The 15,690-nt window shown below is 54.8% G+C and overlaps 1 protein-coding gene across 2 annotated transcripts; it reads right to left on the bottom strand.

Annotated features, from left to right (window-relative positions):
- Positions 1–179: 179 nt before the first annotated feature.
- Positions 180–8,076, bottom strand: GIPR (gastric inhibitory polypeptide receptor). Of its 2 annotated transcripts, XM_053915461.1 has the most exons (13): positions 8,005–8,076; positions 7,491–7,590; positions 6,829–6,936; positions 6,189–6,292; positions 5,248–5,351; positions 4,900–5,044; positions 3,747–3,906; positions 3,475–3,535; positions 3,090–3,159; positions 2,880–2,968; positions 2,651–2,789; positions 478–519; positions 180–386 (listed from the first exon to the last, which is right to left on the bottom strand). In XM_053915461.1, exons 1-13 carry the CDS (start codon positions 8,074–8,076, stop codon positions 180–182), a joined length of 1,401 nt encoding a protein of 466 aa, XP_053771436.1. The 2 variants fall into 2 exon arrangements, with proteins under 2 accessions (XP_053771436.1, XP_053771437.1); XM_053915462.1 differs by lacking the exon at positions 6,829–6,936.
- Between the last annotated feature and the right edge of the window lie 7,614 nt (positions 8,077–15,690).

The following is a 15,690-nucleotide window of genomic DNA, read 5'->3' as shown; positions in this document are numbered from 1 at the left end:
CGTACTGTCTTCACGGTCTGCTTCCCCCCCACTCAGTTGTGAGCTCTAGGACAGGGACCTTGTCTTCTGTTTCCTACCCCCCCAACCCCCATTTCCCCAGCGCCCTCCACAAGGGGCCTGGTACACAGTAGGCACTCAGTAAATACATGCTAACTGAATGATCGCAGGTACCCCACTGCCTAGCAGTAACTTTCCAAGGCCCTGCCAGCCTCCTCCCCAGGCTCTGGGAGGTTCCCCGAGGACGGGGTGTGGCCAGTGGTGACCTGGCGGGATCCCGAGCCCAATGGCAGGGTCGAAGAGGCACGTTCCGGGTGCTGGTGTGGCTCCTCGCTGAGGCCGTGGCGCAGGCGGCAGCGGCGCCAGCCACCGAGGATCTCCGACTGCACCTGCAACCGGGACGGCGCTCAGAGGTGGTGCCCGGCACGCCGTTCCCTGCGCGGCCGCCAGAGGGCGCGGCGGCGGGCCAGGACTTCCTACCTCCTTGTTGATGAAGCAGTAGAGGACGCTGACCAGCAAACCCTGTCAAACAAGGCACGGTGTTAAACCGCGGGTTGGGGACAAGTTTATAAACACCCCTTTAAAAGCTCGGACCCTTGCCAGGCCCTAGACCACATCGGCTGCCGCTACCTGGCCCTAGACTTGGGTAGTCATCTTCTCCCTGGCTCCCGGCTCCCACACTTGCTCTGCCCACCCCTTGCCCTGTCCGGTTTGCTGAGCAATAAAAAGGACCCTGCATGTGACAACCACTTCCCTACTATCTATCCCACTTGGGAAAGCTGCTTAACCCCTCTGGGCCTCAGTTTCTTCACCTGGAAAGTGGGGTGACGCAGTGGTGGTGGTGAGAATTGAGGTGTTAATGTGCAAGAAGCTGTAGGCCTGGCACATAGTGTCAAACCTTTTTCTTAATCTTATTATGACTTCTCTTTCCATTATTCTATATTAAATAATCATTCTTAATTATTAACAAACCAGTTATTATAGTTACCGATATTAGTTAATTTTAATTATTGATTATACATTATTAATAGTTTTAATCATTCATTATTTTCTATTTGGATACATTTCACATAGAAATTTAAATAAATATAAAATACACTTGTATTTACAATTAATAATAAATCACTTGAGAAATTAATGCAAATCAGTAACTTACATGTGTTATTGGTAAGCTATTACTTGTCTTACCTCCCGCTGGCTCCCACTGCTTCCGGCACGCCAGGCCTCCTCCATCCTGACCGACTTTCGCTCCCACCTCAGGGATCTTACCCTTAAGGTTTCTCTTACTGGAACGTTTTCCCCCAGTATCTGCCTCGCTCATTCCCTCACCTCCTCGTCTCTGCTCCAATATCTTCTCAGGGAGGCCTTCCCTGATCCCCTACCTATAACCCCACCCTTCATCTGATGCTCACCTCTATTTTCTTGCTTTTTTCCCCCTCCAGGTGTATCTTAACATCTGCCATTCTGTATGTTTTATTGGGTTGGCAAAAAAAGTTTGTTTAATTTTTTCCGTACGATGGTTCTAGTAGTGCTGAGTTGTCTTTAACTTCATTCAAAACAATTGTGTTAGATTGTATTGTGACAGCTGTCATATCAGCGTGCATTAAAAAAACTCATCAAAATTGGTGAGTTTTTGTGCAGCCATTTTAATATTAAAGATGGAAGAAAATACAGATTTTTTGTGTGTTATGCTTTATTAATCAAGAAAGGTAAAAACAACTGAAATGCAAAAACAAGATTTGTGCAGTGTATGGGGAAGCTGCTGTGACCGATGGAATGTCAAAAGTGGTTTGCGAAGTTTGTTGGGACTGTTGAGATTTAGCCAAATAATTCTTTGCTGTGGGGCTGTCTTACGGAAGAGGTTCAGCGGCACCCGTGGCTTCTACCCACCAGAAGCCAATAGTGGGAGATAGCCGACATACTCAAAATATTCAAATCAATAAATTTATTGGTGAAAATGAAAAATGTGTCTTTTATTTTACGGGAAAAAACTAAATGGACTTTTTGGTCAACCCAATACTTATGTGGTGTGTTTAACATCCGTCTCTCCCACTAGAGGTAGAGACCTTTTGGTTCTTGGCCATATACCCACAGTGAGCTTGGAAAAGTGCTTAGCACATAGTAAATATTCAATCAATGTCTGCTGAATTTAATGAAATGAACAGGCTTTGTGGGGTGAAACTAGTGTTGAGCCCACTTCAGAGATGAGAAAACTGGGCCCAAGGAGGTAAAGCAGGGTGGGGACCCAGGTTAGGGCAAGCAAGTGCAAGGTCAGCCTTTAATTTTGGAGTGTAGGCCCCCTTACATTTTACACTTTAAGTAACTCCCTTACCCACCCTAGCTCTGACCTTCAGGTGAAGGCCACAGAGCTGGTAAGTGCCAGACCCCAGTGTGGCCCCAGCTGTCAGGTCTTAAAGCCCTAGGTCTTCATCAGGAGGCAGTACTGCTGAGGCCACCCGTCTCCTGTGTTGGTCCCTGCTGCTTCCTCAGCTCAGGACAGCACCAGCTCAGTATTTGGTGTAGAATGAATGAACAAAGTCCCATCCTCGCACCTGCTTCAGCAGCTGCGCCAGGGGATGGCTGTAGCCCTCCTGCCCCTGTGGGGAGAAGGGCCCGGGTGGAAGGATGTGGCCCCCGCGCCCAGCCTGAGCACCTGGAAGGAGCTGAGGAAGATCTCAAAGCCGAGTTTGGCGAAGCGCAGGTGGCCCCGAGCCTGTTCCTCTGTCACGGGAGCAAACACCACCTCGTGGACACCCAGCAAGGGCACCAGCGCCAGCGTGGAGCGAGCCAGCCTAGGGGGAGAGGGTGGCAGCGGTCCTGAGGCCCAGGTCCCCATCTCAAGCCCCGCCCTCATTCCCTGCCTATCCCCCTCCCTTCCCTACCTCAACCGGTAGTCCCGGTAGCGCATCTGCCGCGTCCTCAGCTTGGACACGAGGATGCCAAGAATGCGGATAAAAATGAAGAAATTAATCTGCGGGGAGAGAGGGAGGCTGAGCCAGCCGGATCCTGTCCTGGGAGGTAGAGAGTAGCGCCCATCTTCCCAGGATAGGAAATCCCTAAAGACGGCCTGGAGGAGGCAGGGCCAGCAGTACCAAAATGGCCATGAGGATAGGGGTGCGTATGATCCACCAAATGGCCTTGACCTCGTTCCGCTCCCAGCACCTGGAGAAGGGGTTGTAAAGCTAAGAGGTTGAAACCGCTAGAGGCACGGGTCACCTATTCACTTGCCAGGCCCCGCCCATCTTCCTTAATGCCACACCCGTCTTCTTTAAAGCCCCGCCTGTTACTATGCTGGCCCCGCCCCTTCCAGTAGTCCTCAAAGACAATCTTTCCAAGCTGCCATTTCTTTAGACCCCCACCCACGGTCCCTCCAAGCCCCCAGAAGCCATCAGAACCACCCCACGTTTCCATCACACCTGCCCACGTGCCTCAAAGCCCCGCCCACCTCCCAGGCCCGGTCCAGGACCCGCGACTCACTGCGTGTTCTCGTACAGGTACCTGACGATCACCCAGGGAATGACGAAAAGCGCAGGGGCCCCTGTGCAGACCCCGACCCCCGCCCCCCACCCCGCCGCAGCTGTCAGCACGCGTAGGGGGCCCCCCCGCCTGGCCCAAGACCCGCGGAATTCCCCCGCCGAGGTGGGGAGGCAAACGCCTAGAGAGAGGAGGAGACTTCCCGAGGCAGACCAACAGGGTAGTTGGGGAGCGCTGGTGCCTTGGGCTGGGCAGGGGACAGGGTCGGGGCTCACCCCAGCCGAGGAGCAGGTAGCAGCGGAAGTGGCTCCCAGAGGGGCCTCCCACGAGCACCAGGAGGCTGTGCAGGTAAATACCCTCCACCAGTAGCCACGTGTAGCTGGCGCCCACGCAGTACTGGGTCACGATCTGGGCTGTTCTGCAGGTGGTTATAGCCTGAGGGGTGGCCAGACATGAGGAGGGGGCAGTCAGAGCCGCTGGTGTCCCCAAGCTTTCCTCCACCTGGTCGTCCTTCAACCCCATCTCTCTCTCTTTTTAAAAAAATTTTATTTCTTTTTAGAGAGGGAAAGAGGCAGAAAGAGAGGGAGAGAAACATCAATGTGTGGTTGCCTCTCACGTGCCCCCTACTGGGGACCTGGCCTGCAATTCAGGCATGTGCCCTGACTGGGAATCAAACTGGCAACTCTTTGGTTCGCAGGCGGCACACAGTCCACTGAGCCACACCAGCCAGGGCCTACCCCCATCTTTTGTCATCAAATATTCTCCCACTCTATATCACCAAAGGACAGTAGTTGTGGCTGGTTTCTCTCACCCTATATGAACTCTCCCACTCTAACCTCTTAAACAATTGGTATCTTCCATCTCACTATCAAAGTTCTCCCAGACCCTCCCAAATATGGCCTCTCCAGCCCTATCTCCTTCTAAGAAGTGAACTCAGTTACTCCACCTGTCCAAAGGTTTCTCCCATCCCATCGAGTTACCCTGCAGCAACCAGATTCCCCCACCCCACCGAGTCCTAACAACTGGCAAGGGCCAAGTGGCTACCAGATAGTTTTTCTCACTGCTGTCCTCAGCCTCTGGCCTCTCTCACCTTGTCTATTAGTACTAAACAGGTATCTATCAAATCCGTGCCCCCCACCAGCTGCTTTCTCCTATCCTGTCTCCTCCTCACTTCCAGCAGAAGACTCTCTCACTGGTGGAAAAGTCCAATGACTGGTAATACAGTGACAGAGAATGGAAAATTCCAATACAGGAAGTGATGGGGTCAGCAACAGAGGAGGCTGACTTGGGAGTCCCTCTCCAAAACTATTTGGAGTGGTCAAAAGACAGAAAAATTTGTGCTGTACGGGGTAGTAAATAGATGGGGAACCGCCTAGTCTACTACAGCGGGCAGAATCCCAATTTGAGGAGGAGAAGGATGATGCTCACCTGGTCCCACAGAACAGGGGCCTGGTCCCCAGGGGAGGGGCCAGGTGGAGGGAGCAGCCGGTCTCGGGTGAGGATGGCTGCTGCCCGCAGCATGAAGGATGTGAACAGGTTGATGTGGATGTAGTTTCGAGTGCAGCGCAGCCGCCTGGGGGTTTGGGAGGCAGTCTGGGGACTCCTGGAGACCTGTCCTTGGCCACATAGAGCCCCTTAAACCACCTCCCAGCCCTTCTTCCCGCAGAACCTCCATTGGGTGGGAGCTTGTTGCTGGCGGAGCCTGACCACCCCCATGTTACCCTCCAAACGGAGGCTCAGTCTCTGCCTCTGCCCCTCATGGCTGGGGGGTCCCACCTGAAACAACCCAAGATGAGCAGGGCTAGCAGTAGTGCGGCCAGGGACAGGGAGTAGCCCACGGTGTAAACGACCTGTAGCCGCTCCAAGATCCGCCTTTGGTCCTGGGGGTGTGGGGAAGACACAGGAAGAGAACTCAGCTCCTTCCCCAGGGCCAGAAAGGGGCCAGACAGACAGCTGCTCTTCGTGCCCAACACCTCAATTTTCTCTTGAGGATCCAACTACCCTCATCTGAGTGGGGCTAACTCCACTGCTCCACTCCAGGGCTGGACGTGTGACCAGCCAATCAGGACATTCTAATGCCCTTTCCCCCACACTCTCCTACAGAGTGATGAGTCCAGGGCAGGCATTGGACCCAAACTGGGGCACGAGGAGTCGTCAGTCCTGTGAGTTTGGAGCCAGGGGGGTACTTGAAATATTGAGGGGATCACTCTGTAAATTGCATGATTGTTTAACTACTATGCTGTACACCTGAAACTAATATATAATGTTGAATGCCAGCTGTAACTGGAAAATAAAATTTCCCAAAAGGCAGTCCTGGGACGTTAGGCTGGGACTATTGAGAACGAAGCTCAGTCTCCTCCACAGTGTTGCCTGGTTGGCGGGATGTGAGCCCAGTGTTAATGGGGAAAACCTTTTCCACTCCACAGAAAAGATGAGACCAGCATAGAGAAAAACATAGACACGACACAGTGAGCAAAACAGAGATTTCCAACAACACAGTTCAAGCACCTAGATCCAGCTATGCCTGAAGCTGTAGCCTTATATTTTTGAACCACAGAAGTAAATACATTTTATTCTCCATCAGGCAAATTTAAGTTGAGTTTCTATCACTTGGAACCCTGAATCGTGAACAATACAAGGGATTCAGGCTTGGTCTGAGGGGGCTGCCTCTTTCTGTCTCCCTGTACATGCAACCTGAATCCCTCACCTCTTCTTACCTGGAAGGTCCCATTCTTGTCTGGGTTCTCACACTGAGAATGGTCTCTCCAAGGTCCCCATTGGCCATCACTGCCACACTGGCGAAGGACAAAGCCTGCAGCCACTGTGGGAATCGAGGGAGGGGAATCAGAAGCACGGAGAGAGATGGAGACAGAAAGACCAATTGTAAGACAAAGGTGAGAGAGATAGCCAATGTGGTGATGGTGAGGATAAGCCCTCAATTATGTGGAATTTTACACAGTACTAATTTAATATTCACAAGAAGCCTATGAAGTTGGTACTATCATCAATCCCGTTTTACAGATAAGGAGACTGAGGCATAAAGAAGTTAAACAACCGGCCCTGGACAGCATAGCTAGTTAGGAAAGGAAGACTAGGATGCCCACAGACATATTCAGAAAAAGGAGAGAAAGTAAGAACCGGGTGGTCCTTGGACAGGTAGAGACAGAGAAGGGGCATTATCAGACAGAGCAAGGGTCAGGGCGGCCCAGCCAGTGTTGGACAGACGGAGGGGACACCCAACTGGACAGAGAGGAGCAAGAGACGGGGTGTAGGTGAGTTTTGGGGAAGTGGCGTCCCGGGAAAGGAGTTAGGAGCTGTTTGTGTCAGGAAGGGCCCGTGGTCCAGGGAGCATCTCACCATGACGGTGCCAGGGCAGGTACCAGGGGCAGGACGCACGGACAGTGGTGTTGGGCGCAGCGTAGTTCCAGCAGACGTACATATCGAAGGACCCATTACAGGCGAGGCCTGGGGTGGGTGGGGGGGCCAGACATCGAGTGGACCTACCACTCCTCGAGCCCGATGCTTCTCCTCCTTACACACACAAGCCCTGCCCTAGGCCCGCCCACCTGGAGTGGTCCTTCCGTGTGCTTCGCCATGGCTCCGCCCATAAGACCCCAAGGCCCCGCACACTCTCAGCCCTACTCTGGGCTCTCCACCAAGCAAGTTCCCCATCGCATACGCTTCCCACTCTGCTAGGCCCTTCCTAGCCTTCACCCCCAAGGCCCTTTGCAGGCCACTTCAGGCTCCACTCCACTCCTTGGGGGGTGCAGCCTCCCCCAAGACGCCACCCATTACAAGCTTCTTCCCAGGCTTCTCACACTAATCTGAGTTGCCTGGCACTCAGGTCTAGGCCCCTCCCACCGAGGCCAAGCCCACCCAGGCCTCCCCGATCCGGCCAGTATCTGTCCCAGACAACTTTGTCAGGCCCTACCCTTTAGTCCTAGGACCACCCCAAGCCCACCCCGCCGAACCCCCCAGCCCATCCCCTCCCCTCCAGCCCACCTCCTCCTCAATCACACCTGCTGGGGGCTCCGCGGCTTCCAGTGTCTCCTGGCACTCCCAGCGGTAGCGTTCCCAGCGCTGGTATAGCTCCCCTGCTGTCTGCCCCTCAGAGCCTGTCTAAGGAAAAAGAGAAGGGAGGACCCCCCACCCCCGACCGACCTCCGCCCCCAGGCTGCATGGCTTGTGTGGGCCGGAAGCCCTAGAGGGACTTGGAGGGGCTGTCCTGTTAGCCCGGGAGTCTTGGGTGGCTGAGAAACCTCTTCTAACTCTTGAGGGGTGCCTAGAAACCACCAGGGGAGTTACGGGGCATGGGGGTGGGGGACTGAAAACCTTCAGGAAAAGTAGGGGAAGTGGTGGCTGGAAATCATCAAGAGGATTTGCGAAGGAAAGAAGAGGGATTGGAAACAGCCATCTAAACTTGAATCTGGACAAGCGGGACAGTCTTCCCCCTCTCTGCAGTGGGGGAAGACTTAAAACCAGTCCCAGACCTCCCTCCAAGCCTTGAACTCCCGTGGCTCCGTGGATCCTCACCTCCGCCCTCTGGAGCAGCGGCCCCCACAGCGAGAGCAGCAGCAGCGGCCTCCAGGGCGGACAGCTGGGCATGGTGAGGGCCGCGGCGCATGGGCGGCGAAGGGTCAGGTCACGCGGGGGCAGCCGGCCTGGAGGGTCGGACGGCAGGGTCAGAAGCCGGTCTCCCGGGTCCCCAGCCCCAGCGCCACCCAACTCTGGGATCATACACGCGGACTCTGAGGCAGCGCCCCCAGCCGCCCCATGTGTGATGATTTGGGGGCAGTGGGAGAGACGCGTGCGTGGGGGGTGAGGCTGGGATCCGGACACGTGATTCCCCCCACACAACCCCAGCTGTTGCTGGAGTGGCTGCGCTGAAAGGGGAGGGGGTTGTTTGCTGAGGACGTGGTTGCCCTAGAGCTGCACGGGCGGAAGTGCTAATGTCACCCGGAGTTTGGAGTAGAGGCTCGGGGGCAACCTGGGCACGTCTTGGAGAGGAGGGCACAGAAGCCGTTGGGCACGGAGCTTGAAATGACCCTCGGAGTTGCCACTCTCTGAGCCCAAAGCGTTTTCGAATCACGGTTAGAGACCCGACCTTACAAAACTTTCCCCGCTGTGGATAAAGCCCAGAGTGGATGGGACATCCCTCTTCTTAGGGACTAGGGAGGCGGCCGACCCGGGCTTAGGTCTGCAGGGGCCACATGCCTGGAAATCGGTCTCACTCGAACAGTCCACACACAGCACCATGTAGGGGAAGGGGAGGCGGGGGTGTCTCAGACCAGCACACAGACACCAGTCCCACGAATTAGGGAGGCACAGCAAAGACCAGGGACCAAAAGGCCAAGAAACATGCAAAAATGTGGGCTGGGAGATAAGGAGGAGATAGAGACACGGAGACAGACCCCAATGGGGGAAGAGGCAGAGGTTACAGAGATATGTAGCAGCTACACAGAGATTGGGAGACAGAGATTGGGACCTTACAGAGAGACAGACAGACAGGAGATTAGAGACCGTGGGCAGAGAGAGAGAGAGAGAGACAAAGGCATAGGCTGAGAGAGAGGGACCCAGAGACTTGAGGGGGCCATGGGGGAAGAGGGGTGGGTCGGGGTTGGGGAGCCCTCACCTGTCCTGCTGCGGTCTCTGCTGCCGCCTCCACTGCTCCGCCTGGGCTCTGGAAGAGGTGACAGCCTGTGGTGGTGGGAGGGGGCGTGGCCAGGGCTGGCAGGCGAACAGGAAGGGGGAACAGGGGGCCAGCGCCTGTGAGTATCACAGTCACTCAAGGTCACATGGGAGAGCAGTCATGGAGCCATCATCCTGGGGACCCCCCTCCCCCCGTAGTCTCTCACACTGTCCCACCCAGCCATTGCCCGCAGACTCCCAGGCAGTCACGAAGTCACACACACGGTGTCACACACAGTCCCACTAACAGACACAGAGAGGCTCAGCACAGACTGTCACATCCTGTTCCTCACAGAACATGCTCCTCACGTATGTTCACAGCTGTACCGTGTACAGTCTCGCGCAGAGAGTCAAGGCCTCTCAGCCCCAGGCTGACACTCATCCACAGACACACACAGCCACACGTCCTGGGGCGTGGACACAACCACCGTGTCCCACGGTTCCAGCGACGCTGTTTGAAGCACAGACGTTTACACAGACACCAAGTCACGTCACAAACACCATCTGTCCACCCCCACTGGCCTGTGTGCCCCCTGAAGACAGGTCCAGGGCACCTCTGGGTCCCCCGGCATCACTCGGCACAGGTTTGGGCACTGAGTGGAAAGGCTCAAAGAATGCTTGTTGATTAAATACATGCAGTTACGTGGTTGCTCACACAGTCCTATAAACCTGTCATTAGTTACCTAATGACACACGACAGGTAACTCACAACGTTCGTTACACAACCACGCCCACAGACTCTCTGACCATGTTTTACGCAGCTCACGCAGTCACATCATCACCCCAATGACAACGACACACACTCCCCACTGTCACTGAGGCCCACTCTCGCAGACGCCCAGCAGCACACTGTCACGCTGTCCCCCTCACACAGTTGCATCCAGTGCCGGGGGCGTACAGGTACACAACTCTCTCCTTCACAGCCTCTCCCACACTCGCAAGTCACACGGGACCACACAGCATCACCCCACAGTCCCACAGGGACCCACAGCCTCATGCAGTCTCACGGTCACAGTCTCCACTTCCAGACTCTTCCTTTGCCCTAAATTATGAGGGGCATCTGTACATGTGGAGGGGGGGGAAGGCTTAGAAACGGAGTCCCAGCTTTCGGTGCTCTTGGCCCCTTTTAATACAAACTACCAATGCATGCACATTAATCATGCTGTTAGCATTCAAGAGCACGCGCTCCCCTGGGACCTAAGAGATAAGTGGGTCAGAGGCAAGTCTGACCATTTTGCAGAGGGGAAACTGAGGCCTAGAGGCCTGGGGAGAGCCAGGGAATGAGGGGCGGCATGAGGTCCATCACCAGAGGCTGGAAGGAGAAGGAGGCAAGTCGGGGGCGGGGGGGTGACATGGGGGGCGTCCTGATTTCCTGGCCTCCAGATGGCCTCCCTGCTCTTTGCCCCACATTCCTGGCGCCCTCTGGGTCCTGGGAAAGGCTCAGTTCATGGGTGGAGAGGGAAATGAGTCTGAGATTGCCCAGCACCTCAGGGAGAGGCTGGTGGGTGGGAGGGAGTCTGTCCTTGGTCCCCAGGGAGCCTTGGGGGGTCTCTCTGCTAGGGCTGGGAAGGTGGGAGGGGGAGGTTGGAACGGAGGAGGGAAGAGACTAGGAGGGAGGGGAAGCAGTGGAGACAAATTGAGGTGGTGATAGAAACAGGAAAAGAAACCAAGGACCAAGAAAGAACAGGGACAGAGACAGGAAGAGACAAAGATGAGAGAGACCAAGAGAAAGAGACAGGCAGAAAGAAATCGAAACAGACAGAAATACACAGAGAACAAAAAAGAGGAACCAGGGGTCCTGGCTGGCGTGGTTCAGTGGATTGAGTGCCAGCCTGCAAACCAAAGGGTTGCTGGTTTGATTCCCAGTCAGGGCACATGCCTGGTTTGCAGGCTGGATCCTCAGGTGAGGGCGCATGAGAGGCAAGCACACATTGATGTTTCTCTCCCTCTTTCTCCCTCCCTCCCGCCCTCTCTAAAAAATAAATCTGGAAAAGAAAGGGAGAGAGAACAGGGACTGAGAAGAGATGCGAACAGAGATGGAGACATTGAGAGATGAAGATGGGGAGGGGTGGAGGGAGAGGGAGCCTGAAATATGGGGCCCTGAGGAGAGATGAGCAAGGCAGGAGCTGTGGAGCTGCGTGAACGCCATGCTGGGCTCAGAGCCCCGCGGCCCTCCATCACCCCTTCCGGGAGAACGCAGAGCACAACAGTGCAAGAAGTGGGGGTGGGCAGGCAGGAGGGGAGATGCCTGGGTCCCTGCCTGGCTCCCTGCCCTTCTCAGCTCTCCTGGGGTCCTCTGCAGTCTCCTGAGACCTGGGGAGGGGACAGCATGGCCTCCCTATTTCCTATGCACAGGGCTTCAGGAAACTGCAGACAGAGAAACAGCCATGCCCTTTTCCCCACCCTTCTCCTTTTCCGCTGTCCATCTCCCTCCCTCTGGTTTGAATCCCCCTGTCCACTTGTCTCCAAGCCCACACTCAGTCTGTCTGTCTTCCTCTCTTGCTTACCGGGCTGTCTTTTCTCTTCCCTATGGTTTCATTCCATTCCTCTGCTTATTTCTCTTGCTCCCACATTCTCCAGATCAGACTCTTTCTGCCTGTTTTTACACTTTCTCCTTTCTCTTCCCCCTTTTCCCCATCTTCTCACTGCTTGTCTGTCTGTCTCTCTCCCTCCATTGCCCCCGGTTCTGCCCCCGTTGTCCTCTCCCTCCACCTCCCAGCGATGAGCAGGCAGTGCCTCCACCTTAGGATGCCGGGGGGGAGGGGGGGGGAGGGGGGAAGCTGCAGGGCCTGTGCCTCCCCCATGGGGCTGCCCAGCAGAGCCTGAGGGAGCAGGCAGGGGCCTGGAGGGCCAGCAGATGGTGCAGGAGAAATGAGGCAGAGAGGGATGGGGAGAGGGGGTGCCCCATGGGGACCGAGGCCAGAAATGGAAGGCTGAGCCAGCCCCCTGAGATTCAGGACTGCTGAGAGGAGGTTTGAAAGACAGAGACCCAGAGAGAGAGACACACACACACACAGATACAGAGAGTGACAGGCAGCAAGAGAGAGGCTAAGAGAGAGACTCTCACAAACATGGGGACCAGAGAGAGGCAGAGAGACAGATGGAGACTGGGGCCTGTGACATGGGCCCAGTGAGACAGGGCGACAGTGCTCCAGGGACAGGGATACACACATTCACACACAGCCCAGGGAAAGACAGGAACCCAGAGACAGGGGCCCAGAGAGAGAAGCGCAGTAAAACATGGCATCTAAGAGAGAGACAGGATCCAAAAGAAACCGAGACACAGACGTGATACCCAGACAGATGGGAACGTGGAGAAGCAGAGAGATGGGGACCCAGGGGGAGGGAGCAAAAGGTAGGGAAAGAGACCCCCAGAGATGAGACCTGAGATGCAGGTATGCAGAGAAACAGGCAGAGATGGAGACAGGGGAGGGAGGGAGAGGTGGGGAGAGAGAGGAGTCTTGGGACGCAGATAGATGGTTATGGGGGTAAACTCTCTCAGACAGGATCCCACAGAGATGAGGCAAGATGCCCAGCTCCCCTCGCCCTCTTCCGGACGGGTGTGGGCAGTGCCCCCGCACCCAACCTCCCCTCCCCCTTGCAGCACGTCTCCATAGAGACCTCCCCAGATCCAGAGGACAAATACTGTCCTGGCCAGAAACAGGGGGGCTGTGTTGACATAATCTCGTGCTGGTGGAGTGGGGGCTCCAGGGGCCCGAGAAGCCAGGATGGGCGCAGGAGAGCAGAGGGGCTCTCATCTAGGACCCCACATCCAGTTCCAACCTTCCCCAACCTCTAAATAGGGGTGCAAAACTCCCTGCCCTGGGAGGAGCCCCTGATAAATTCAAACTTGTAGCCTTGGCTGCCCCCTGGTGGTGGCGGCGGGTGAGCCTTGAAGCCCATTTCCTAGCTCTAGGAGAGCAGGCTGGTCTAGGCATTTTCCTCCAGGTTTCTATCGTAGAATCTGGCTCCTCTTCTCTGTCCCTGCAGCCCCTGCTCTGGTCTAGGACCCACCTTTCCGAGGTCTCCTACCCAACTGGGGCCTCTCTCCCTTGCACCTCTCCACAGCCTCACCCTCCAATAGGGCAGCCAGGCAGAGTGGTCATGCTAAAGAACAAACTGGACCCTGTCCCACCCCTGCCTAGAACCTGCCATGGCTCCCCAGTGCCCTCAGCAGAAAGGCTCAGGCTCCTCTCCACAGCCTTCAAGGCCTTCTTTCCATGACTTCTTGATTCTTCAAACTCTTCCCAGAACCCCCACCAACCTTGGTTCTAACAGTTTTCTCTGCTTCAAATGCCTCCACCCAATATTTTGAATCTTCCCAGGCCATCTCAAAGTTAGCTCATTCATTCATTCAACATATAATGATTTCCCCTCCTGGACTGTGAGCTTTGTGAGGGCAGGGCTGGGGCTGGCTCAGTCACTCTGGGTCCCCAGCATTGCCTAACATGGTGTGGCACAGACCAGGGCTCCATTCATTTGGGGTATGGGGTATCGGGTATGTATCAGGGCCTGGGTTTAGCGATGCTGGGGACCCAGGTGGCTGAGATAGCCCCTGTCCTGGCCTCGTGGAGCCTAGGCACAGACCCAAATAGGGAGACAGACTAACAGAAGAGAAATGCAAAGAAAGAAGGAGCCAGAAAGGGGAAAAAAGAAGATGAGAGACAGACTAAGTCAAAGATTAATAGTAGTTGTGGTAATAATAATAATAATAATAATAATGGGTACCAAATAATGGGCATTTTACATGTATGTGTCTCATTTAATCCTCATAACAGACTCTCAGCAAAAGTATTTGCATCTCTCTTTCCCAGATGAGGAAACTGAGGTTCAGAGAGGGTGAGTAACTTACTCGGGGTGACGTGGGTCATAAGTGATGGATCAAGGACCCAATTCCCGAGACGGACACAGAGATGAGAGAGGAAAGCAGCATGGAGAAGGGAGCCTAGAGGCGGAGCGGAAAGATGAAGCATGGCCCTGAGCCCTGTCCCCTGTCCTCTAGCCTCCTCCCTGCGCCTGCCCGTGAAAGCCCCTGTAATAACGTCAGCTCCATTAGCTGGACCCACAGCCGCTGTGCCGAGCACTCAGCCGGCATGAGCTCACATGGAACCTGCTCTTCTTCCCTGGGAAGTGGGTGCTGGGATGCCTCCCATTTTGCAGAGAAAGGAACACCAAGCTACTTGGCCACGGCCACTGTGTTCCCATGAATCCTGACACCCCAAGGGCAAGGCCGAACTCATCTTCATGTATCAACCCACATACTTTCTGAACACACAGCCTTCCGGCCTAAACTCCTGCCTGCGGTTCCCTCAACCACACCCTGGTCCCCCCCCCGCCCCCCGCCCCACGTGGATCCCCCAAGGGCTGAACTCCCCTGGACTTCCGCAGTCCTCTGGGGACACTCCGGGAACAGCCCTCAGCACACTGCCACCTGCTGCAGAGTTCTGGATGTAGGAGTCTGACGTCCCCTCTCCTAGAATCTGAGCTCATCCGGGTGGAGGTTGGGAGGAATGGGAGTTTGGAAGGCAGGAAATCGGAATTCCTGCTTTGCTTCTGTCGGTAACACAGTTAGCTGTGATTGTAGAATGATGGCCCACATCAAGTTTGGTCATCACCTGAAACCCATATTGATTGCCAAAATTAATACTCTCACTAAAATGGAGTCGGGAGGCCAGAAGGGGAAGCGCTGGTACAGTACTGCTTGACGTCAATTACAGGGAGAACTGTCAATCACACACCCCACTAGAAGAAGCCCCTCGGAAAGAATCGTCAGTCATAGGGCCCAACAGAAGGTGTACGTTGCGTCTCCTACTAGGAATCGACTACCCCGGCAGCTCAGCCAATGAGAAACTGTCATCTCCCTACTCCGGCTCTTCTCCAATGGACTTTCATTCAAAAGAACCCCTCCCCACTTCCTCCTTTTTCTCCATAAAATAACATTCCTCTCCTTTGTTTGTTGGACTTGCCTTTGGCTTTTGTTGTAGCTTGCTTGTCCCAAGTTGCAATTCCTTACTGTTCCCAAATGAAGACATTTTCCATTTTCGCTGGTCAAATAACTTTTATTTTTAAGGTCAGTAGAACCTTGGTGCCTTCCGTGGTAGGCATTCACTGGGAAATAAATAGGAGTTGCTATCATTTATGTGTGCCTGCGGTGTGCCAGGCACTGTGCTCATGCATGATTTATATCTGTGGCCTCAATGGGACTTGGGTACAGTGACAAACAGCAAACATCTTCCCATAGCCTTCAAGGCTCTTCACAATCTGGCAGGCCCGTTACCTTCCCGACCTCATCCACTTCTGCAGGTCCGTTCTCACCAGGCTTCCTGTCACCCCAGGTACATCCCACACCTAGCTCTGGGTCTTTGCACTTACTGTTTCAGCTGCCTGGAAATCTCCCCCTGCCAACTCCACGTGCGATGACTTCCTTCTTGTTATTCACATCGAACCTGAAATATCACTTCCTCCGATAGATCTTCCCTGGCCCCACTCTCTCTAAATTAGCCTCTCCCTCCTGTCCTCGATCATATCACT

The sequence above is a fragment of the Desmodus rotundus genome, chromosome 12, assembly GCF_022682495.2.
Source record: "Desmodus rotundus isolate HL8 chromosome 12, HLdesRot8A.1, whole genome shotgun sequence".
Classification (NCBI taxonomy): domain Eukaryota; kingdom Metazoa; phylum Chordata; class Mammalia; order Chiroptera; family Phyllostomidae; genus Desmodus; species Desmodus rotundus.
This window is presented reverse-complemented; position numbering and strand designations above follow the sequence as displayed.